Raw genomic sequence first — 25,092 nt, forward strand, 5'->3', positions numbered from 1 at the left:
GTCTCTGTTTGCATCTCACTTTATCAGCAAGGTGGTCCCTAACTAGTCCATATAAAGATAGTAACCTCGCCTCACCTGATCTGCTGTACCCCATGCTCCAGCCTTTTACCCTGCCTTTTTACCCTACTCTCTATCGCCACCTGGCACATGACATACACTCATGTTTATTCACTTATCCTCTATCTTCCCATGAGGATTGCAGCTCCCTGAGGACAGGAACTTTGTTCGTTTTTGTATCTGTAACACATGGTAGGCCATCAATCAACATTGTGAGATAGATGGATAACATATGTGACTATGATCAACAATAGTATAAGACTTTTGTACAAAAACCTCATTCCAACGAACGAGGAGGTGATATACCAGATGTTAACTGTGGTTGCTCTTGGATGGCTGGATTGCTGATGATTTTGATTTTTTCATTACACTTTTCTACAGTTTTGAAACTTTTATGGTAAATACGTTATAATGAGAGAGAAATCAATATGTTGTTATTATTTTAAAATTCCACTATTTACAACAATCACTAATACCTATGCTGGTCAAATGTTCAAAATTGTAGAACAATTTTTTTTTTTTTTTAAGAGAGAGTCTTGCACTGTCACACAGGCTGGAGTACAGCGATGTGATCAGAGCTCACTACAGCCTCAGACTCCTGGGCTCAAGTGATCCTTCTGTCTCGGCCTCCTGATTAGCTGGGACTATAGGTGTGCATCACTACACCCTGCTAATTTTTTAATTTTAATTTTTTACAGACAGGATCTCACTACGTTGCCCAGGCTGGTCTTGAATGCCTGGCCTCAAGCAATCCTCCCAAAGTGCTGGGATTACAAGTGTGAGCCAACACATCCAGCTGCAATTCTATTTTTTTTTTTAGAAGTTCTCACTTTTTCCATTTGACAAATCTGGTGACTCTTCCACAGAGCTACATTTTATCAGCTACTGCCTCCTGGTATTTCCTTCCTCTGCCTGTTCCACTTCAACAAGCACCTCGAGGCTGCGAAATTTCTTTCTGGGCTCTACATCATTTACAAAAGAGGCTTATTACTCTCTGCATCTAGTGTGTTTGGCCCAGTGCCAGAGAGATCTGCCAAGCCTTCCTTCTCCTCGTTCTCCCCAGCCCAGCCTCTTCCTGGAGTTCCTTCCTGGGACCTGCAGTGCCAGGTGCTGGGGGAGATGAGGGAGTGGCCTTTCAAGTCCATCAGGCCTCCAAGGCAGAAGGTGAAGGTTACTTGCGGGGATTAGCTGAAAACAGAGGAGCCTGATTTGGGACAATGCATTAATTCCCTGAAGAGAGTTTATCACAGGAGCTACCTCCACAAAGTCCCACCTGCATTGGGATCTGCAGCTAGCCCTGAGAGGAAAACATATCCCAGCAGCCATGCGAACTGAGAGAATCTTTCCTTAAAAGAGAAGTGACTCTTGGCTCAAAACCTTAGGGTTCCCTTTATGGGTCTCCTCACATTTCTTCCTAGTGTGGAATACCCAGCCACACAAGGTGAACGAAGGGTTATCATTCAGAACAGACACTATTGTTTCACTTGCCACAGCACCTCATTTATTTAAAAATAATGATCTAAATACAAAGAGTAGCCATCCTCTTGAAAACTAGACGCACATCCATAATGACCAGCGGGTGCACAGGCCTGGGCTTGAAGGAAGGAAATCATCAGAAACAACAGGATAATGCTCCTCCCTCAGGGCATGGGTAGTGGTGAGCATTTTCAAGGTGAGGTGGATGACATTCAGTTATTATTTATAGACCCAGTGGGGAGGGCTTTGGGGCTGCTAGGAAGCCTGTGGCAGTCGGGGACAGCATGGGCTTTGTTTGAGCAAAGATACCTAAGCCCTGGGTATTGGGATGGAGTACCCGCCCCAGGCCAGCAGCTCCAGTGCACGCCCAGGAGGAAGCTTCCTCTTGCTGGCCTCTTAAACATGGCTTGCAATAGCAATAGTTGTGCCTTCTTAGAATGTTCAGCAGTGTGCTTAGGAATCTTGGGTGTCTGAACCATAGCTGCCCAGAAAAGAACTTCAACATGCACCCTTTGTCCTAGGCCAATCTCTACTTCCATTTCAAAATCCACAGACCTCCAAATTGGGTCCCTCCTCTGCAGTCTGAACACAGTGGGGTATGTCTTTATTTATCACCCTCCATATTGTATAAGAATGATCAGATCAGGTGTCTGTTTCCCTTACTAGAGAGCAGAGTCCTTAGAAGTAGCACCTGATGTTAACTCATATTTGTAGATCTAGTGCCTGGCACACATAGGTGCTCAGTTAATAGTTCATGAATCGATTTGTGGAGTCTGTCTTTGAAAAGCTCATTTTAAAACATTCCAAATGATGGTGATTCCTTAGAAAAGTTGCTTTCCTTTTTCTTTCCTTTTTTTTTTTTTTGAGACAGAGTCTCACTCTGTCACCAGGCTGGAGTGCAGGGGCGTGATCTTGGCTCACTGCAATCTCCGCCTCCCGGGTTCACGCCATTCTCCTGCCTCAGCCTCCCGAGTAGCTGGGACTACAGGCACCCACCACCACGCCCAGCTAATTTTTTGTATTTTTAGTAGAGAGGGGATTTCACCATGTTAGCCAGGATGATGTCGATTTCCTGACCTCATGATCTGCCTGCCTCAGCCTCCCAAAGTGCTGGGATTACAGGCACGAGCCACTGCATGCCTGGCCATTTTCCTTTTTCTTTTGAGACGGGGTGTCGCTCTGTTGCCTAAGCTGGAGTGCAGTGGCGCAATCATAGTTCATGGCAGCCTCAACTTTCCGGGCTCAAGTATCCTCCTACCATGCCTGGCTAATTTTTGTATTTTTTGTAGAGACAGGGTTTTGCCACGTTTCCCAGGCTGGTCTCAAACTCCCGAACTCAAGCGATCTACCTGCCTTGGCCTTCCAAAGTGCTGGTATTATAGGCATGAGCCACTGCCTCCAGCCTGGAAAAGTTTTTTATTTAGGGCAACATTCATGGGGCTATTTCTCAGGAATTATCTAGTTCTGAATCTTTAAATGCTGAAGAGGGAGAGGATCTCTAGGTCATCGGGACACTCAGGACCTCAGATGGGGTTTGTTAGTATTATTTGATACAATGATTATCACAATAGAAATTTCTTACGTCTTCAGCACTTCACAATTTATTATTTATTTTTACTTATTTATTTGTTTATTTATTTTTGAGACAGAGTCTTGCTCTGTGGCCCAAGCTAGAGTGCAGTGGCCTGATCCTGGCTCACTGCAGCCTTGAACTCCTGGGCTCAAACAGATCCTCCCACCTTAGCCTCCCAAGTATCTGAGGCTACAGGTACACACCACCATGCCCTGCTAATTTTTAAATTTTTTTTTTTGTAGAAACAGGGTTTCTAAACATACAAAAATTAGCATGTTTCCCATACTAATTTCAAACTCCTGGGCTCAAGTGATCTCCTGCTTTGGCCTCCCAAGTGCTGGGATTACAGGTATGAACCACCACGCCTGGCCTACTTGACAATTTAAAACCCTTTCAATTTTATTGTCACATATTATCAAGTGTACTTCTAATCTCTATGTCTGGCGAGACATATTTTTAAATCTTATAAAAATCAGATGACCTTGGCAAAATGTGGTGGCTCACAATTTTGGGAGGCCGAAGCTTGAGCCCAGGAGTTCAAGACCAGTCTGGGCACTGTAGGGAGAACTCATCTCTATTTAAAAAAAAAGAAAAAGAAAAAGCTGGGTGTGGTGGTATGCTCCTATAGTCCCAGCTGCTCAGGAGGCTGAAGTGAGATGATAGATTGAGCCCAGGAGTTTGAGGCTGCAGTGAGCTATGATCGTGCCACCGTACTCTAGCCTGTGTGACAAAGTGAGACCCTGTCTCAAAAAGAAAAAAAAAATAGGCTTTGTGACTTGTCTGAAAGCTATATTTTTAGAATTAAGTACCACGTTGCATGCACTTGACACATTTATTGCATACCTACTATATGCTAGGCACTGTGGAAGGCACTGGAGATACAGAGATGGAAAATTATGATCCTTCTCATATTCAGTGCATCGATACAAAGTGATGAGGACTCTATTAAAGGTGTCATTAATGACTCTAGGAGCAATAAGCAAGAGGGCTTGATAATGCCTGGAGAGATATGAGGGAGGTGTTAGACCAAGATGATGGTAATGTGGATGAAGATGGGGATGGGGATGATCTCATCAGCAATATACAGTGCTTACCAAGTGCCAGGCACTGTTCTGGGCGTTTGCACATATTAACTCACTTGATCCTCACAACCACCCTATGAGATAGGGGCTCTTAATATTTCCATTTTACAGATAAGGAAAAATGAGGCATGCAGAGAGTAGGTAAATTGCTCAAGATTGCACCAGCAAGTGGTAGATATTGTCTACTATTTCTTGAATTTCTGAAACTCAAGAGCAAAACAGCAATGATAATACTGGCAAAGAATGGGGCCATCTGCTGCCGCCAAAACCCACTTTCCCTGGTCCCCTTCCTGAGATGCAGCCCATTTATTTCTTGAGCCAATCCTTGAGTTTGGCAGGGCCCTTCCTGTCCACACAGTGAACCTGGTTTGTGGCACTGGCCCCAGGTATCCAAACGGTCCACCGTGGATAGAGGGTCATGGTTAAGATCTGGGATTTCAAATCAGACAAACTTGGGCTGGACTTCTGGCTCTGTCCATTCTCAGCTATATGACCTCTGAGCCTTAGCTTTACCATCTATAAAATAGAGATAACAGCCATGTCTGTGCCTCTATGGCCTCTCATGTCAGCAGCTTTTTGCCCACCCCACACCCCTCACACAAGACGAGGCCCCTGAACTAAACAGACACTGAAAGGAAGCCAACCTGGAGGCCTGCGGAGCTCCCTGGCATGATTGGAGCCATTGTTCTGTCGCTGGGGAGGGCCTTCTGGAAGAGAGGGCAGAGGGCTGCAGCGCCTTCGGCAGACATCTGCCTCAGAGATTTCCTCTGCCTTGCTGTTTGGAGACATAAGCTTTTCCTTCAGAGGGTGAAGTACGTGGAGTTGAAAGAAACTACTTCACGGAAACAACAGTTGTGACTGGCAGGAGGGCTGGCAAGAGGCCTGGAAGCGGGCTCAGCCCAGGGTTGCGTCCCTGGGGTGCACCTCAGAGAACTTGGGCCAACAGCATGCTCTCTGTTTATTCAGGGGTTTCCTCACTGAACCCTCTGAGGAAACAGCTTTGTAAGGAAAGGGAAAACATATGGGTGAGACAAGGTACTCGGTGGCCCAACGGAGCCCAAGTGGCTGCCTACAAATTGGCTCCTATCTTGATACCAAGGGGGGAGAGGATCTCTCCAGTTCCTGCCCTGCGTGGGCTCAGGGCCAGTTATACAGTGCCAGGCCCTTGTGAGTGGCTGGCCTATGGCCACTGCCTTCTGGGAGACCTGGTACCTTTAGGGAGGTCCATTTACTCTTCCAGGCCTTTCAGGCCCCTTCAGTCATTTCTGAGAGGCATTAACTTGCCTGTTTGTAACAGAAATATCCATCTCTTCACTCACTTTGCTCCACCTCTTCTTCATCCTTGGTGGGAAGAGGTTTTTAAAGCATAAAAATATACCAAAATTATGCTGCGAAAGGTTATAATATTAGCAGGTGAGATGTTTGTTTTTCTAATAAGGGCTTTACTTGGAGAAAAGAATTGGCTGGGCGTGGTGGCTCACACCTGTAATCCCAGCACTTTGGGAGGCCAAGGTGGGTGGATCGCCTGAGACCAGGAGTTCGAGACCAGCCTGGCCAATGTGAAACCCCGTTTCTATTAAAAATACAAAAATTAGCCGGGCGTGATGGGGAGTGCCTGTAATCTCAGCTCAGGAGGGTGAAGCAGGAGAATTGCTTGAACCCCAGAGGCAGAGATTGCAGTGAGCTGAGATCACGCCATTGCACTCCAGCTTGGGTGACAGGGCAAGACTTCATCTCAAAAAAATAAATAAATAAAATTTATGCCTCTTTCCCAGAACAAAGGGCAGGCTTCAGGGACCTCATGGCTGTGAGGTCTTGGTGATGCTGGTGATGAGTTAGGTAGGCATGAGCAAAGCTGAGGGTGAAAGGAGGGAGGGAGACTAAGGAAGCAGGACTTGCTCATATTCAGAGTTTGACCCCATATGGACTGCAGTAAGTCCATCCTTACTGGAAGTCCATACTTACTGGAAATTATTTTACCATCCTCTGGGCACTCAGCTACCTGTGATCAGCTACAGAAAACATTGGGTTCTTTCGGGAATTGGACTGTGGTGTCTAGGGGAGGATGGAACAGCACGGTCTCTCTTGATTCAACATCCCTGGTGTCTCCCACATGCCAGCAGCACGCTTCATGCGAGAAGAGACCAAGGAGCTGAGTGCCTCACGCTCTTGCTGAGGAGACAGTAACCACAGTAACAGTCACAGCAGCGATTGAAGGGTGATAGAAGTGAGAGCTTCCAGTGGGGGTGGTCAAGAGAGACTTCACAGAGAGGCAGGTCTTCCCCTGGCCTCAAAGAATGGCAGGACAGAAATGGAATGGGACGCAGTGCCCGGACAGGGAGAGGATCTCCAGGGACACAGCTGCCTAGAGCTGGTTTTAAGTGTGGCTGTAGCAAGGTCTCTGAGGGAGAGCTTAACTCTGCCTTGAGATCCTTCTTTCACCATGGACTACTGGCCCTTGATCAATCAGTGCACACGACTGGACCCAGGACTCAAGGCTCAACTGAAGGGCCTGGGCCAGCCTGGGTTTTAGGGGCCAGGAGATTCTCTGGGCTCTGGGCTTCTTGGCATCCTGTTATAGAAGCACCATTTATACATTTATATTGAAAAATAAGCGCAACGGAGGGAGATCTGATGCCCTCAACAAAGCTCAGAAAGACTTTTCTGGTTGAAGAAATAAGCATTGCACACACCACAAGTGCAAAGCCTTCTGCCCAGACCCTTTGATGGAGAGCTGTGCTGAGCAGAGGGCAGGGGGTTGTGGTACAGGCTGGGCTGCGATCGGCTGGGCTCAGTATGCAGCAGTGTTCCGAGAGTGTGGGTTCTGCTGGTGCCCAGATGGCTTCGGGGCTCCTGGTAAACTTCTCCAGCTCTGATTTTCAGGTCTGCAATCCTCTTGCTGCCCCCTTCAAGGGCTTCCACCAGAGGCGGCACAACGTAGCCTGGACTGTTCTACTCTGGGCCTCACCTCCCACTCCACCCACCTTGTTTATCCGACGTTCTTCCCACGGGGACATTAAACCTCCCAGAAATATTAATATGTTTGATTTTTTTCTCCTTTGTAGCTATTTAAAAAATGTTCTCCTTTTTGTTTTCTCCTTTAAGAATTTATGGGAAAGAAGGATCTTGGAATGGTTGGTGCAGATAATGAGAAAAGATTGGGAGCTTGTTACAATGTCAGGAAATTGGGAAGAAGAAATACTTCTTTCTCTTTGTCATTACAGCCAGTGGAGAAACAGTTTACAGCCATTCCGAGAAATGTGAGCAATGTGGAGGGATTTATGCAGCTCAGTAGCCGGGTGCATCCTATACATACCTCATAAGGTATACTGTAGAAATCTTCACCAGAAGATTTTATAAATAATCAGGAATATCATTTTGAAATGAGAGAAATGTGCCAGAGATGGATCTTACACTATTTGAGCTAGGATTTGCTATGATGCCTACAGTGTACATGGCAAAGTTGGTGTCAGAACTGAGAATACTCTGGTCTACAGGATCCAAGGGGAAGAATCCAGAGAGGAAGGATTTTTCACCAGTTGAACAGTGGTCCTTGGGTCCAGTGCTTGATTCTGCTTTAATAAGACCATTATTGCCATGTTCTCCTACACTGTGGACTGTTTAGAATTTACAAAGTGTGCTTCTAATAACACATTTAATGTGTGCTCTGATAACACATTATTCCATTTCTAGGTTTCTTTTTGAAATCTGAGCATGTTTAACTCAATTTCTCTGTGTAGGATCTGTGTTAAGGTCTTTGCATGTTTAGTAGAATTCTATTTCCAACTGGAAAAATATTTTTAGCAGAATCTTTTTTTTTTTTTTTTTAAGACAGAGTCTTGCTCTGTTGCTCAGGCTGGAGTGCAGTGGCGCGATCTTGGCTCACTGCAATCTCCGCCTCCCGGGTTCACACCATTCTCCTGCCTCAGACTCCTGAGTAGCTGGGACTACAGGCGCCCGCCACTAAGCCCGGCTAATTTTTTTGTATTTTTAGTAGAGATGGGGTTTCACCGTGTTAGCCAGGATGGTCTCGATTTCCTGACCTCATGATCTGCCCACCTTGGCCTCCCAAAGTGCTAGGATTACAGGCTTGAGCCACCGCACCCGGCGGCAGAATCTTTTCTTTGTCTTCCTTTTATTAAAAAAAATCAAAATGAAGCCTTTTCAGTGCAAAATTTTCAGAAAAATAGCTCTCTTTTCCATTGCCACATTGTGCAGAGAACATGCATGTCTTGAATCTGCCTCTACTCTTCAATGCATGGCAGCTACCTTAGTTCTGGTTCTTATCATCTCTTTCATTATTGTAATTACATGGCTACTTTTCTTACCTCCATTCTCATTCCCCTTCCTATACATCAACCACACTATTGTTAAATTGAACTTTGAAAGTACAGGTCTAAGAAAGTTGACAACACACAGCCAATGATGTGTAGAAGCAAGCAATCTCATAGATGTTGCAGGAATGAATTAGCGCAGCCTCTTCGAAAGGCAATATAGTAATGTCTATCAAAGGTACAAGTATGGTCACCCTTTGACTCAAAGTTCCACTTCTAGGAAATTATTTTACAGATATTCTTGTACCTGAAAAGATGTATGTGTAAGGATGTTCATTACAGCATTGTTTATAATGACAAAATATTGGGAACAAGGTAAAGGACCATTGGTAGGAGCTATCCAACTTGGGAGTTGGATAATGGAATTTGCAAAGGCCATCTACTGGTTGCTACCCCAGCATTCATTCCCTCATGCTCCTCCTAAGTATTGATTGGTGTTGACCTCACTCTTATCTCCAGGGGTGGACACCAACTGGTGGAAGCCACTCACTCAATCCATCATATTTCCCTGGCCACAGTAACTGTTTCATATATAATGACAGGTCTAAGTAGAATGAATCAGAATGGATATGACGCTTGAAATAGTTGTAGCCACATGGGTAAATCCTGGAGCTTCTGGGAGGCCTGAAGTTGGAGACACTCATGGAAGCATAGCCTGCTGATGTCAAGCTGGGTGGCATGCTGACATTGGGTGAATTCCCTTTTGGTTTTGGTTTTAACTGGTGAGAAGTGAGTTGTCTTTCACAATAAAGACCCTAAGTGCTTAAAAAAAAAAAAAAAAAAAAGCCAAGTGGCCGTGAAAGAAAATTAGGTGGATCTTCTTGTGTCCCTGTGAATGATGTCCGTGATACTTTATAAAATAAAGGTATTATACAATGAATATAGAATATATTCTCTTTTATATAAATAAAGAGCTGTGAAAATGGGTGAGTGCCTATGTGTACACGTGCATGTGTGTGATGTATATAAATGGCTTCAGCTAGCCTATGTAATACCTTTGTTTTCTGATTTTTTTTTCTTTTCTTTTTTTGAGACAGAGTCTTGCTCACTCTGTCCCCCAGGCTGGAGTGCAGTGGTGCGATCTCGGCTAACTGCAACCTCTGTCTCCCGGGTTTAAGTGATTCTCTTGTCTCAGCCTCCCAAGTACCTGGGACTATAGGCGCCCATCACCACACCCAGCTTATTTTTGTACTTTTAGTAGAGACGGGGTTTCACCATGTTGGCCAGGCTGGTCTTGAACTTCTGACCTCAGGTGATCCATCTGCCTCGGCTTCCCAAAATGCTGGGACTACAGGCTTGAGCCACCATGCCCTGCCACATGTAGTACCTTTGAACAAATTAGGAAAAATGTCCTCTCTGGTATATGCAGCCCCATGCCAGTGGCAAGCAAGTGTGCAATGGATTTTAACCTCCTCTAGTCTCCTTGACTGGTGGCCTCATGCAGTATACAACCTGCACAATAGTATGCTGTGGTCATTTGTGTATAAATATATATGCCTGCCTGTGATGCTTCTGGTTGGATATATGTAAAACTAGAAAGAAAGATTGCTTCTAGGATGGGAAGATGGGGAGCTTGGTAGTAGGAGGTGGAAAGGAGGCTTATCTCCATACCCCATTTGGAGAGTGTTTAATGTTACTATGTTCACAAACTGTTTTTCAAAACTAGTTTATTTAAATAAACGAAAGGAAAGCAAACGAAAAATGACAGGTTTTTTTGTTTTGTTTTGTTTAAACCACAGGTTTGATCTCAGTTACTCCCTTACTTGAAGAAGGCTTCGATGATTCCTCATGGAGAAATCCCAGATACTTCTGCACATGATTCAAAGGTCCCTTACAACCGGCTTCAGCCTGCCTTCCAAGCCCTGTCTCTCGCCTCTCCCTTCCTTCACGCCGTGCTTCAGCGAGGTAGGAATGCTTGTGATTCGCCTTCCAGGTCAAGATGATTGGCCCCTCTGCCTTCACATACGCTGTTCCCTCTGCTGTTCCCCATGCTGCACCCAGGGAGCCACCCTTCACCCGCCAGGAACTTCCTGCCCTGGGTGAACCCATAGTGCTTTGTGCCTTTCTCTTTCTTGCCACTTGCCACATTTTACTGTAGTTATTTGTTTATAATTACAAATATAAACCTGCTACTCTAGGAGTAAGCTCTTCGAGGGACCTGTGTCTCCCTGGACCTATGACAGTCAGTGCTTGTGACACTATGGGAATAGGCGCCTCATAGCTGTTCCATGAATGAATGGAGGTGGCTTCAGATTCCAGCTGTCTTTTTACTAAGCTGCTCTATCCCTTTCAGATTTCTTTCTTTCTTCTTCTTCTTTTTTTTTTTTTTTTTTTTTTTTTTTTACAGCTGCAAATTCTTATCTATTCTTTGCCTCTCGGCCCAGTAGCAATTAACCAGGTTGTAGCAGATCTAGAGTTTCCAGCTCAGCCCGGATTGTGTTTCCTTGCCCTTAGCAGCTCAGGGGAATCTTTTTTCACTTCACGAAGGATGCATCTGAGATTCAGAGCAGGTCCAATGACCCTTTTATTAATTGTTTGTCTGCTCCGACATGCACAGTCTGTCATGAAGTATTCATCCAGTTCAGAAAATTGAAAAAGCCAGGGAGAAGAGAAAGAGAAGGGAATTTGTGAGAATAGAGTCAGTCACTTCGGCATCTATCCCACTCAGCAGTCTTGCCCCCTTGGTGAGCCTCTTAACCTAGAGACTTGTTCACGAGCTATTCCGTTGGAGCTGTCTTTCCCTTTAAATAATAATCAGGCCCAGTAGAAACCTGCGATGAGTACATGAAATCAGCGAGGCTGAGACTTTCCAGGAAACAGACTCAGGGAGGCAATGGCTAACTCATTCACACAGAGGCACTAACCAGGCTTGCCCAGGGAGGACCAAACCACCTGGGGGCTGACCACGGCTGGGAGCATCCTAGGTGATCAGGAAGACCTGGTGGTGGTTGACTGGCTGATAGATAAGGAAAATGATGAGCCACTAAACCCATTTCTGGAGCAAGGATTGGTAGAGGGTGCTCGCTGTTGAGGTCTGGGGAAGATAAGGTGGCCAAGGAGTCAAACAGCAGGTTCAGGGCTACTACTAACCTATATAGTGTCTTTGATTAAATCAGAAAAAAAGCAGCCCTTTGGGGCTGAAAGGACCCCTAGAGCACAAGGCTTGCAAGTTGGAAGCACCTCTGTCCAAAGAAAGAAGGTTCATTACTCTGGGTAGACACAGCCCCATGCCGCCAGGCACCTAGATCCCGGCTCCCATTTGCCTTTTCAGTTGGTAGCTGTTATATAGCACATCAACTGCACAACCATACCTGTGGCGTACACGGTATCGTAGTTCTGAGGGCATTGGGAAAGGAAAGGTGAGAGAAAAGTGAACTGATTATGGGTAGCAGATTATAACTAGCATTGTTTAGGGTTGTTTATTTTTAAACTGTGGAACTCCCTATTAGAATCACCTAAGATACTTGATGGGTAAGAACACATATTCCTGGGACTCACCTCAGACCAACTCGATCAGACGCTTTGAATGGTGAGGTCCAGCAGTCTGGATTTTTAACCAGCCCCCTAGGTGCTTCTAGTGCCCACTAAAGCTTAAGAACTGCTGGTGTAGCAACTCTTCCATCAGAAGTCCTTGGGGCTGGGCATGGTGGCTCAGCTTGTAATCCCAGCACTTTGGGAGGCTGAGGCGGGCGGATCACCTGAGGTCAGGAGTTCAAGACCATCCTGGCCAACATGGTGAAACCCCGTCTCTACTAAAAATACAAAAATTAACTGGGCATGGTGGCGGGTGCCTGTAGTCTCAACTACGCAGGAGGCTGAGGCAAGAGAATCGCTTGATTCTCCTGGAGAATCAAGGAGGTGGAGGTTGCAATGAGCTGAGATCGCACCACTGCACTCCAGCCTGGGTGACACAGTGAGACTCCAACTAAAAAAAAAAAAAAAGTCCTTGAGATCTGTCCATCTGGGAATCTAGAACTATCTGACTGGACCGAGAAAAAGCGATCCATCCATTCCCTGAGCTCTGCAGTGTCCACTCCTCACATGTCCTTGAGACATTTCCTAGAGGTTGCTTCTCTGGAGTTTGTGGCTGATGTAATTGTTTTTCCTGGCTCTACTGCTTTGCTATTTCTAAGAAACACCTTTAAAAGTAACAGCTTTTGGCCAGGCACTGTGGCTCATGCCTGTAATCCCAGCACTTTGGGAGGCCGTGGTGGGCAGATCACGAGGTCAAGAGATTGAGACCATCCTGGCCAACATGGTGAAACCCCGTCTCTACTAAAAATACAAAAATTAGCCGGGCATGGTGGTGTGTGCTTGTAATCCTAGCTACTCAGGAGGCTGAGGCAGGAGAATCACTTGAACCTGGGAGGCAGAGGTTGCAGTGAGCCAACATCACACCACTGCACTCCAGCCTGGATGACAGAGTGAGACTCTTGTCTCAAAAAAAAAAAAAAAAAAGTAACAGCTTTTAGGATAAAAACTCTAGGAATCTTGAAACAGAGAGTAGTACGACTTAGAATTCCACACTCACCCTTCCTTCTTTGGCTCCTTTCCTGTCTACTGGTCCTATGATAGAGAATGTTTCAAGTTGATCCATTTCAAGGAAATTGCCTGGAGATGCTGCATTTTCATTTGGTTTCCAGCCTGTATGAAAGTTAAGTTACATTTTGCTGAATTCCAAATGTCCAATTTGCTTTGTTGAACTGCTTATTTCTGCTATTTTGAGTAATGCTTGAAATATGAATGTGGGGCCGGGCTTTCGTTCCTGTAATTCCAGCACTTTGGGAGGTTGAGGTGGGCAGAGCCCTTGAGCCCAGGAGTTGGAAATCAACCTGGGCAATGTGGTAAAACCCCATCGCTACAAAAAATACCAAAATTAGCCACATATGGTGGTGCATGCCTGTAATCTCAGCTACTCGGGAGGCTGAGGCCAAGGATTGCTTGAGCCTGGGAGGTGGAGGTTGCAGTGAGCTGAGATTGCACCATTGCACTCCAGCCTGGATGACAGAGCAAGACCCTGTTTCTAAAAAATAAAAAGTATTAAAAAAATAAAGAAATACGAATGTGATCAGCCCATGCCCGGCCATCTTTCTTTTATTTAGAGAGTTTTGCTGGATCAGTGAAATTTTAGCTGAAACCATAGTGCTTACAGCTTATGTTGCAGGCACCCACTGTTCTGGGCCACAGGTCAGTGCTTATGTAACTCCCTCCCTTGGGGGATGAAGTCATTCGTAGATGCTGTTCACATTGTTGCTCTTGTGCCAAGCAGGGTACAAGATACACTAGTGTGAGAGGTTGAGCCCATGCCCTGACTTCAGGAAATTTCATCTCAGCACTTGTTTTGCAGTATGGTAGCCACCAGCCACGTGTGACTATGGAGCACTTCACATATGCTTAGTCCAGATGGAGATGTTCAGTAAGGGTCAAATACACACTGGATAACGAGGACCTAGTAGGGGGAAAAAGCATGTATAATATCTCATGAGCAATTGTTTTATATTACATGTTGAAATAATATTTTGGCTATACTAGATTAAATAAAATATATTATTAAAATTAATTTCAGGCCAGGTGCGGTGGCTCACACCTGTAATCCCAGCATTTTGGGAGGCCGAGGTAGGCAGATCACCTGAGGTCAGAAGTTCGAGAGCAGCCTGACCAACATGGAGAAACCCTGTCTCTACTAAAAATACAAAATTAGCCAGGTGTGGTGGCGCATGCCTGTAATCCCAGCTACTCGGGAGGCTGAGGCAGGAGAATCCCTTGAATCAGGGAGGAGGAGGTTGCAGTGAGCCGAGATTGCACCATTGCACTCCAGCCTGGGCAACAAGAGTGAACTCCATCTCAAAAAATAATAATAATAATAATTTCATCTGTTTTTTTCTTCTTTAATGAGACTACTAGAAAATTCAAAATTAATATATGGCTGGCACTATATTACTATTAGACCATACTTGTCTAGAGGGTGAGAAAGATAAGTCCTTGATGGTCGTGAAGCAGTGTGATTACTGTTGGGACGGGGAAGGAGAGGGTGAGCTAGGAGCAGTTCGAAAGGGCCTTAACTGAGCTTTGGCAGCTAGGGAAAGGCTTCCGGGAGGAGATGATATCTATTTCAGATGATGAGTAGGAGTGAAGTGAAGAGTGAGATGGTGAGGAGTGTAGGAGGCAGTGGGGTGCAGTGTGTTTGGGGAGCTGTAAGCAGTTCAGCATGGCTGTAGTGGAGTGTGGGGGAAGTGGGGAGAAATAGGCTGGAGGGTAGGAAGGGCCAGGCCGTGCAGATGGGAGACCCTTTCTTTCTGCTGGGGCGAGCTATGACCTCCTTTTCCTGGAAATGGGATTGGAGTTGTTAGAGATGAATGGATATTTGGTTTCCTTTCCACCTGGCCTGGGCAACCGAGTTGAGGAGGAAATGCTCAGCAGTACTGAGGGTGGGGAAAAGTGTTTAAATTTTTGCCCCTTTTCCCAAGGGTAGAACTGATGAGTTAGAGCAATTCTTACCAATGAGATGAATTCTATCTTTATGGAAGTTGGAATCTTTGGAATATTCCAAATATATTAATATTTTGAATATATTAGGTTAAATAAGATATTAAAATTAATTTCAAATTCAAATTAATTTTAAATTAATTTGATTTCATTAAAATCTGGCATATCCAGATTTTAGCCTATTTTATTGTCAGAGGAGGTGTGATTTGCAATAACAATGCTCTTAAAAAGGATTACCATCATCATCATCATCATCTTCATCATCATCATCTTCATCATCATCATCCTTTTGAAGCAAAAGAATCCAAAAGGAGTAACAGGGATGACATTTAAGGTTCAGAATTCTATAGGGATGGTATAGCCCAGGTCATAAAGCAAGGATATTGTACTATTTTATCATCTTGTAGGGTGCAATGCATCCAGAAGATAAAGGCCAAAGATTATGCATCAGAGAACCACCAGAATCTTTCTGTTCTTGCAGGGAGCATCTTTACTCACATGGCTATAGTCATCGAAATTCCAACCAAGTAATAAACTAAATGCCTGGGTGTGGGATGTTCAGAAGTTTCACTTCTGTGTGTGGTTTGGCTTTGCTCTTAACACACAGGAAAATTGTTAGCATCTGACAGTTCACTAATCTGGAAATGGTTAGTTTGCACATTGCCTTCTTTGCCTTGGGGTTTCTCTGGGGGAAGGTGGGAGGGCAGATTTTGTCCAGAGCAGTTTCCCACAGATGAATGTTCTTTGGCCCTGGAAGGCTCACAGCTGCATTACTTCTACCTAAGAAGAGGAGATTCTCCAAGGAAGGGGAAGTTTTTAGACGATTGTTCATTTATTCTTCCCATTTATTGAGCACTTACTATGTGCCAGGGCCTATACTAGTCACTGAGAATAGATAGATGAGTTAAAGGGGAGCCCTTACTCCACTGAGCTAATAATCAGGTCAGAGAGACTAACATAGAATGAAATAAGTTGGCTATGGTGTGGTTCAATGTTATAGGAAAGTTATGCACAGCAAGCTCTGCAAGCCCAAGGGAGGAAGACATTCAAATTCCATGTGGATGGGGGAGAAAGGGCAAGAGAGTCTTCACCTAGGAGGTAACATTTCAGCTGGGCCCTGAAACATGAGCAGAAGAAGGTAGACATAGTGGGAAGGCTACCGAGGTGGTATGAAAGCACAGGGCTTGCCTGGAGAGTGGTGGGCCTGTGCATAAAGTGTTGAGGGATGAGACTGGACAGATAGGGGCTGGAAGAGCCGGGAAGAACCTGGAATGGCATCCCTATGGATGTGGGCTTCTTCCAACTTTTCAGTTGGAGGGTGACAAGATCCAGTGTCTTTTTGAAAGGACTCCAGCAGTGCTGAAGCCTAAATTGGAAGGGAAGGAATACTCAACAGTCTGGGGCCAGGTGAGCTGGAAAACTACACCTGTCTGCAATTCCTTCCTCCTCTCTGGAAAATGTCCAGCAAGTCCCTTGGACCACCAGGCAAAAGTGAGATTCTTAGAGTGGAATAACCTTCTAGCTCCTTAAACAGGTAGCCTATGGGGCACGTGTCATTGGGATTCACAGACAACTTACCCTTTGTCTGCTCATGACAGACTTTCCCTTTGTCCACACTCCAGGGTTAGAAAGAGCCTTAGTCACCAAGTTGGATGGTTCATTGCATCCCACCGTCCAGCCCACTGGGGCCAAAGTTGCCTGGCCGGGGCTTGGAGAGCCTGGCCCTTTCCTGGTGCCTGTGTCTTTAGGGCTGGCTGGGAGGCTGGACTGTCTCCACTGATGTGATGCTGGCCTTTATAACCACTGCGAAGTGGCAGGAACCTTCGTGAAACGTGAAGTTTCCGTTGGCCGCCTGCCACTGTTCCCACTGCACACTGACGCTCCACCCGAGGCAGGATGCCCCACCCTGCGGAGTGGTTGGAAGTGATAAATACATTTGTTTTTGAATTAAAACCTTTCCTGGCATGGGGAGGAAATGCATCTGCAGCTGGCCTGGTCTCACTGCTCCCCAAGCCTCCCCAAGCAGGCTGCCATGCCAGCCTGCTCTCCGTGAGCCTGGCTTTTGCACTGGAGGCCTGGGTAATGATTACATTGGCTTACTAGAGCCCAATACTCCAAGGGCAGGGGCACTGGGATGAAAGGCCGTCGAAACAGCTTATCAACATCAAAGCTACCCTAATCACACCACTCCAGTTATCAAAGCCCAGCCCAACCCTGCTCCTCATGTCCCTTATTACGGCAATATGCCCTGTTTATTTCCACCCTGTGAGTGGCAGGAAGTCAGATGGTCCCCAGATACCCCTCAGGAGGCTGGACACTTACCCAGCTGGCGAAGCAACATTTATTTCACTCTTCACCTGCTTAGCAAAGTTGAGCAATCGGGTGCCTTTTTAAGAGGTTTCTGTGAACTCCAAACCCCAGATGCAGCCGTGACAGTAGGAGTGCCGATGGCAGGAGCAGGTGTGCCCAGGGAGATGGATGGGGTGGGTGAAACTAGGACAGGCCTTCCCTGGCCGCTCCACAGGGCAACTGGCTGCCTGTGTTGTGAGCACTCTTGTACAACACATCCATGGACAGGTGTTTGCTAAGCAACCTACATGTGCCAAGTACTATTGTCCATTTTGTGAGCGAGAAACTATAGTTTTAATTTAAGCTGCATTGTATGGTAATAATGAGGAAATTGTTTGGCTAGCCAATTCTCTTTGGTTGATACATACTGGCTAATTTCTGGGGAGACAGAAATTATGATATTAACAATCATTTGCTCTTTATTGTCCCAGCCTGGTAAGATATGTTATCCTTCAATGAAAAACACAACCCAAAAGTTTACCCTTAGTTGTCTGTTTAGGTATCACTTAAAGAGGGCTGAGGGCTATGGATTTGCTGAATTAACAAACAGTGTAATATTGCAGTTAAGATAGTTCAGTCTGGAGACACATCAACTGGGTTCAGATCCTCCCAAAGCTGTGTGACTTTGGGCAAGTTACTCCACTTTCTCGAAGCTCGATTTCTGCATCTGTAAAAGGGAGACACAAATATGACCAACCTCATTAGGTCATTGTGAGAATTAAAAGAAAGCCCAAGAAAAGGTACTGAATGACTATTCAGTAATATTATTAAGTGCCTACTCTGTGCTAGGAGTAATAGAGGAGAATATAGTCCCTATCTGCAGGTGTTCCAAGTCTAGTGGGAAAAATAGGTATTGACACAGGATGCTAAGCATGGAGGAAATACAGGCATGTACAAAATCCCTTCCAACCTGAGTATCTAACTTCATGGAGAAATCAAGGAGGGATTTGCAGAGAAGGCAACTTTTAGCTAAACATTGAAGGGTGGTTAGGAGTTCACCAGATGCAAAAAGATCTGAAAGAAACTTCTGGACAGTGACAACAGCTTTTACAAAGGCAAAGATGCAGGAAAGAGCATGGCCCAATCTGGGAACTGTAGGAACTGATAGAAGAGGAAAAATTTTTAAGGATAAAATTGTGATTTTCATAGAATTATAAATTGTGTATAAAATATTTTATTTAACTCAATTCATGAGAAAGCAAGTAAGATATTAGAAATAGTTCAAAGAAAAATCCAAAGATGCCCATATATAGGTGATCAGAAATGCTGAACAGAATTTAAAAATAGATGCAAAAGTGGTCCATATCTACAGGGCAATAATTTACTGCATCTTGAGGGATGCATTTATACATTTAAGGCCAAAAATCATTTGCATCACTTTCACTAATTTATAACTTCTAGTAATAAAATATAAAATGGCACAGAACAAGGGAAATTGAAGATAGCCTGGTAGGGAGCATTGGACCGGACACCCAAGAATCTTAATTTCACACTTCAAAGTCTTCCACGATTTTTCCTGACAGAGTGGGTTCTTTTTATTGGAGAACCAGAGGGCAGGGTGGGGAGGGGATGAGAGCGAATGGAGGCCTGAACTATGGGCGGGGACCAAATCACAAGGAGCCTCGCTGGCCATTCCGGGGGGTCTGAGTTTTATTCTGCAGCCCACAGTGTGAAGGATGGATGCAGTGGTGCTGAGGCTGGAAGACTGGTCCCAGGGGAGCAGTGAGGAGGTCCTGAACCAAGGTGGCAAGAATGGAGATGGAGGCATGGGGTTGAACTGGGTATGAAGCAAAGGGGATGTCCAGGGTGTCTTAGGTTTCAGGAGGAGAGGTAGATGACCAGGTCATCTGAGGGGGCTCTAAGGAAGAGCTTTTCTTTATGTGCACCCCATGGGTGATGTTTTCTTGGGAGGCCTTCATTGCATTTGTTGGAAATTTGGACCTTCAACTCTGCCCAGACTTCTCAAAGACAAGGAATTTTCTTATAGGTAGCTTTCTTGGAAAAGAATGTACATCTTGATTTTCTCTCTTGGTTTATCTAAATACTCTGATTTCCAAAATATAGCAATTTCTATCCCAAATCCATCTGGATCTCTTGATTCAAATAAAGAGATTGGAATGTTTTCTCTAATTGCCCCTGTAAATACACACACACGCACGCACGCATGCACGCACGCACGCACGCATGCACGCACGCACCCACCCTATCCATTCTCCTCCCTTCTCTGTGACTTCCCCAAATGATATCAGCTGGCTCCCTTGTCCTCTGTCCTGATTGGGTTTGGTGCCTGGAGAGTGGGATGAGAGAGAGGTTAGAGTCATGTTTATTTCGCCAGCCTCTGCCTGCTTTGGTGTTGTGCTGGCACAGCTGTGGTGGTCTCTGATGACAGCTGTTGCTGGGCTTCAGGGCTCCGGTAGGCTCCACAACACCTTCTTTTCCATCTCCTCTCAGGCTTAGGGGTATGTTACGGGTTGAATTATGTCCCACCCAAATTCATATGTTGAAGTCCTAACCCCCAGTACCTCAGAATGTGATCTTATCTGGAAACAGGGTCGTTGAAGATGTAGTTAGTTAAGATGAGGTCATTCTGGAGCAGTGTGGGCCCCAATCTTCTCTTATGAGAACTGTTATGTTCCTGGTCTTTATATGCTTATCTGAGTTGTTTTGTATTGGAATTGTTGTTTACGTAAACTTGGGAGTAGTATTATAGAGAGCAGTTTGCATTTTTTTAGCCCACAACTACTACAAATGGCAGCAGGCCAGAGCAAGAGATGGTAGTAGAAAACACACACACAACCCTACTGCTGCCTTCCAGGGTGGCGAAGCTCTTGCACGTTAATGCCTACAGTCTGGGTGACTTCCTGGGCAAGCTAGGCCCTCATACTTCCATCTCCATATTGGGACCACATCTGTGTAGGGGCCTTCACCTTAAGCTCCGGGAAAAGCAATATTAGATCTAACAGACACACTTGTCTGTCTCCAGCCTTAGCGTATTAGAAGGGCTTGTTGTATGCTGTGGAGTGTCGCATTCCAACGGCCACTGCAAGTTGAAAACACAAGTATCTCATTATCCCACAGCCCTTTTCTCTCCTTCACACTAGTGTCTGAACAAAGGTTAGACTGTATTCTTTGGCTGGGTTTCCAGATTTCTCCTCTGACCAGTAGAGAATGAAAAGATCTCTTCTTAGCTTAGTAGTCTCATTTATTTTCTCCACTCAGGAAAAGACACATCACCAGTTAATATCAGAGGTGATAAAGTGACACTTGGGCAAGGTCATACAAATGGCAGATATCCACACTGTTAATTTTCTCAGAGCTGAAATGTCACCATCTGTTCTTTTAAATGTGTGTGGCACTTTGTATTTAAAAGCCTATTCAACATATCCCATTCTAGAACTTTCTGTCTACAGAATGTTGTGCCAAACAGGTGGGTCTGTGGTGGTAAGAGAATCCTCACAGCAGTACAATACGGTACAAGACAGCAGGACAATAAAGTTTACAATAGAAATTTCTTCCATATTGGGATGTAAGCCAGCTTTTCCAGTAGTTTTCAAAATAGTTATTTTCATAAAAACTCTCTTGCCTATCAGAGTAGCATTGATCCTGCCCCAGTTTACCAGGCAGCTTTTCCCTGGCCAAGGCATTCCCTGATATATTAATATAAATATTATAATAACCAGGCAAATACTTTTTATTTTTACTTTTTATTTTTGGCAGATGATTCTGGCTTCCCATTTTGAAGAGTATAATAACACTTATGTATGTATATTTATTTTTGATAAATAATAAAATAATAATAAATATATATTTATTTTTGAGACAGGATCTCACTCTGTCATCCACGCTGGAGTACAGTGGCACAGTCCTAGCTCAGTGCAATCTCAAAGCCCTGGGCTCAAGCAGTCCTCCAGTCTCAGCCTCCCAGAAACTGGGGCTCCAAGTATGTGTCACCATGTCCAGCTAATTTTTAAATGATTTTTTATAGAGATGGGGGTCTCACCACATTGCCCTGGCTAGTCTTAAATTCCTGGGCTCAAGTGATCCTCCTACCTCAGCCTCCCAAAATGCTGGGATTACAGGCATGTGCCACCATGCTTGACCACAAAACTCTTTTTTATTCTGTGTGTGTGTGTGTGTGTGTGTGTGTGTGTGTGTGTGTGTGTGTGTGACAAAGTCTTACTCTGTCACCCAGGCTGGAGTGCAGTGGTGCAATCATGGCTCACTGCAGCCTTGAACTCCCGGGCTCAAGTGATCCTCCTGCCCCAGCCTCCTGAGTAGCTGGGACCACAGGCGCAAGCCATCATGCCGGACTAATTTTTTAACTTTTTGTGGAGATGGAATTTCACCATGTTGCCCAGGCTGGTCTCGAACTCCTGGCCTCAAGCAATCCTCCTGCCTCAGCCTCCCAAAGATCTAGGATAACTGGCATGACTCACTGTACCTGATGCTAAAATTCCTTTTAAAAGGCAGTGGTGCTATGTCCATTTGACATTTTGAAGATGGAATGACCAAAGTGTAGAAAACCCTGGTCTTTGAAAATGCAAGTGATTCTTCACTCAGCAAATAGATCCAATCCTTCACAAACAAAAATTTCAGTGCAATCCAAACAAAAGTTGAATAGAAAGAATAGTCAAAGGCATTCCCTTTTGCCCAGCCCTAACAGATCCCATGTCCTGAGCACATGGCTCAGTTCTCATGGCTGTGGCTCAGCCACACTGGCCAAACCCAGCACCCTCAGGGGTCCCTCCCCAGGCCTCATTTGCATGCCAGGGGAGAGACTGGCTTGTTCTGTGAAGCCACTGTCTACTCAGGAGCTGAGGCTGTGCCCCTCTTCTGGTGGCTCCTGGATTTACCTTAGCCCAGCCTCGTGTGTGCCAGGGGTGGAGGCAGCAGCAGATTGTACCAGGCTCTTGCACCTTCTTCACATATTTACACAGTGGACTCATTCCTTATGGCTGCCATGACAAATCACTACAAACGTGGTGGCTTAAAAACAACTGATGTTTCTTCTATCACAGTTCTGGAGGCCAGATGTCCGAAATCAAGGTATTGGCAGGGTTGGTTCCTTCTGGAGGCTCTGAGGGAGAAAGCACCCCAGGCCTCTCTCCCAGATTCTGGTGTTTGCTGTCACCCCTTGGCCTTCTTTGGCTTGTAGATGCATCACTCTGATCCCTGCTTCTGCCCTCACACAGCCTTCTCCTCCACATGTATCTACAAATTTCCCTCTTATGAGAATACCAGTCACTGGACTAGAACCCACGCTAATCCAGTGTAATCTCAAATTCACCTGATCACATGTGAAAGACCCCATTTCCAGACAAGGCATATTCACAGCTACCAGGGGTTAGGCCGTCAACATAACTTGCGGGGGGACACAGTTACACCCAGTACACACATCACAGCCTTTCTAAAGAGCCACAGCATTTTAGAATTGAAGAGCAATTTCAAACGTGTCCAAGAGTCAAATCCCGCCTCCCCACCCTCCTGGGTTAGGTGCTGATTACATTCAATCAGTTTCCTTATCAGCAGGGTGAGGGAGACAGTAGTGCCTGCCCTGTGAGTTTATGTGAGGATTAGCTGGGGCAATACACATGAAACGGCGCCTGGCACAGAGCAAGCTGCAATGCATGTTACATAATCTTCTAACAGCCTCCAGATATGTGCAGTCAGACTCACAGAAACCAGTCGGTGTTCCATAGGATCCTTGACAAGAAAAAAATGACTTTCATGCTGGTCTGGAAAACAGAATTAAGCTTTTGGGATCAAGAATAAGTGCTAGTCAGGAACAGGCATGGTGGCTCACGCCTGTAATCCCACACTTTGGGAGGCTGAGGCAGGTGGATCACGAGGTCAGGAGATCGAGACCATCCTGGCTAACACAGTGAAACTCCGTCTCTACTAAAAATACAAAAAAAATTAGCTGGGCGTGGTGGCAGGTGCCTGTAGTCCCGGCTAGTACAAAAGAAGCTGCTGGCTGCCCACCCAGTTGGTACTTTCCTTGTTAACAGGACCCCTGAGTAGTCCAAGATGCCTTTGCTAGCAGGGCTGGCTAGTGACATCCAAGCAGTAGGGATGGGGGCTTCCAAGACCACTCTTTAAAGGAAGCCTATTCATCTGACAGGGCCGTTTTACAACCAACCTACCAACCCCATCCAGAGGTGGGTGTGTGTGTGTGAGCTTTCATCTAAACACAGGGCAGGTTGGTTAATCTTTGAAGTCCCTAATTAGGAGCCTATCTTCCAGGGCATGGTGAGTACATTTGCAGGGCTCTGCTTGGAGTCCAGTCTCCAAACATGGCTGAAGACCACCACTTGAATCTACACATGGTCTGTTAATTAGCATAAGAGATTTTCATGGACAAAACGTGGGTTCGCTACAGATACTGTAAAGGTAAAGGCACCTCTCCCCTTGCATTAATGGATGGCCAGCTTAACCCCCTTTGCAGCAGTGTTGTGGAAGGGGCTGTAGTTGTGTTCTGGGCCCCAACAGATAGCAGAGGATTCAGTCAGTAACGCCACTGGAATTTGAACTGACCCTGCTGCTGGAGCTTATACGTTTTTGTGCCTGCTTATTCATAAATGTTGGTATGTGTGGCAGAATTCTGAATGAAATCTGCCTTCATTTTCACACACCTCCTCACAGTAGGTCATTGGGGAGGGGAACTGTGGCTTTTATAGACCTCTAGCTATTGAAGATGGCCATTATCTGCCAAAAATGAACCTGACAGATGTGAATAGCCAAATTGACTTGGGTCAGTTGTCAGCAGCCTGGCCGCCATGTTTGGATGGGCAACTGTCCCACAGTTGTGTTTACTTAGAGCAGAAGGGGATATTGGTCTAAGCAGTGGCAATGGTTTCTTTCTCCTGCCAGTTTGGAATTCAGGCTGAGAAATAGGAGTCTCAGGCGCTACTTACTGCTGAAGTGGAGGGAATGTAAGCCCACGAGTGATGAGGAGGCCATGTGGATGGCCAGGGAAGAAAGATGGTCTGCCGAGAGAAAAAGAGGGAGTGCACATGCAGGCAGGGATAGAGACCACGGGGCCCCACCAAGAGGGAGAGTGTGAGGGGCAGGAGTGAGGCTGCAGGGAGCTCCCGTGGCTCCTGCTGGCTTTCTGGTTCCAGGTTTTCAGCTCCTTGGGATCATCTGACTGGTCTTCCTGCCCTGAGGTTCCAGGATACACTCCTGTATCCCTACAATAAATGACTCCCTATTATTGATTAAGTCAGGTGTGCCCATCTGAACTCATTCAGGTGACCCTAATGAAGGCAGCACTAAGCTCAGAGAGCAGAGGTCACTTGGGGCCAGTTTTGTCAGGTTTAAAGAAGTAAATAAAGACTCTGAAGGTACACAACATAGTCAGTATCCAGGTAGAAAACGTGCACACCTATGGCATGCTTCATTAGAGAATAAATTAGTGGAAATATGTTTACTAAAGAGAGTAGTTTTGATTATGTATTATATTAGAGTACATAGTTAAATCATCTACTATGTTAGGTCCCAGCTCTCTTTTCTCTTGATGTAATTAGCTATTAGTTTTATGTTAAGCCTTATTGCTGTTTTGTTTTGTTTTGTTTTTAAATCCACCAGCATTTAAAGAAAAGAAAAAGCTGGGCTATAATGGAGAGAACACGAAAGATTAGGCTGTGTTGAGAACACCAAATTCTAACTAAACATCTATTCTGGGCAGCCTAGTATAGTGGAAAGCACTAATTCTGAGCTGAGAGGCCCACGTCAA

General features: G+C 45.4%; 1 protein-coding gene across 1 annotated transcript in view; it reads right to left on the bottom strand.

Annotated features, from left to right (window-relative positions):
• Positions 1 to 4,782: 4,782 nt before the first annotated feature.
• Positions 4,783 to 25,092, bottom strand: part of LOC115832285 (glyceraldehyde-3-phosphate dehydrogenase-like) — a 46,741-nt gene continuing 26,431 nt past the window's right edge. Inside the window, exons 2-4 of the mRNA XM_030802307.1 lie at positions 15,246 to 15,294; positions 7,603 to 7,805; positions 4,783 to 4,986 (exon numbers count right to left, since the gene is read on the bottom strand). Of these exons, the coding sequence (XP_030658167.1) occupies positions 4,783 to 4,986; positions 7,603 to 7,805; positions 15,246 to 15,294 (456 nt within the window). The remainder of the gene's footprint in view (positions 4,987 to 7,602; positions 7,806 to 15,245; positions 15,295 to 25,092) is intronic.

The sequence above is a fragment of the Nomascus leucogenys genome, chromosome 22a (assembly GCF_006542625.1).
Source record: "Nomascus leucogenys isolate Asia chromosome 22a, Asia_NLE_v1, whole genome shotgun sequence".
Classification (NCBI taxonomy): domain Eukaryota; kingdom Metazoa; phylum Chordata; class Mammalia; order Primates; family Hylobatidae; genus Nomascus; species Nomascus leucogenys.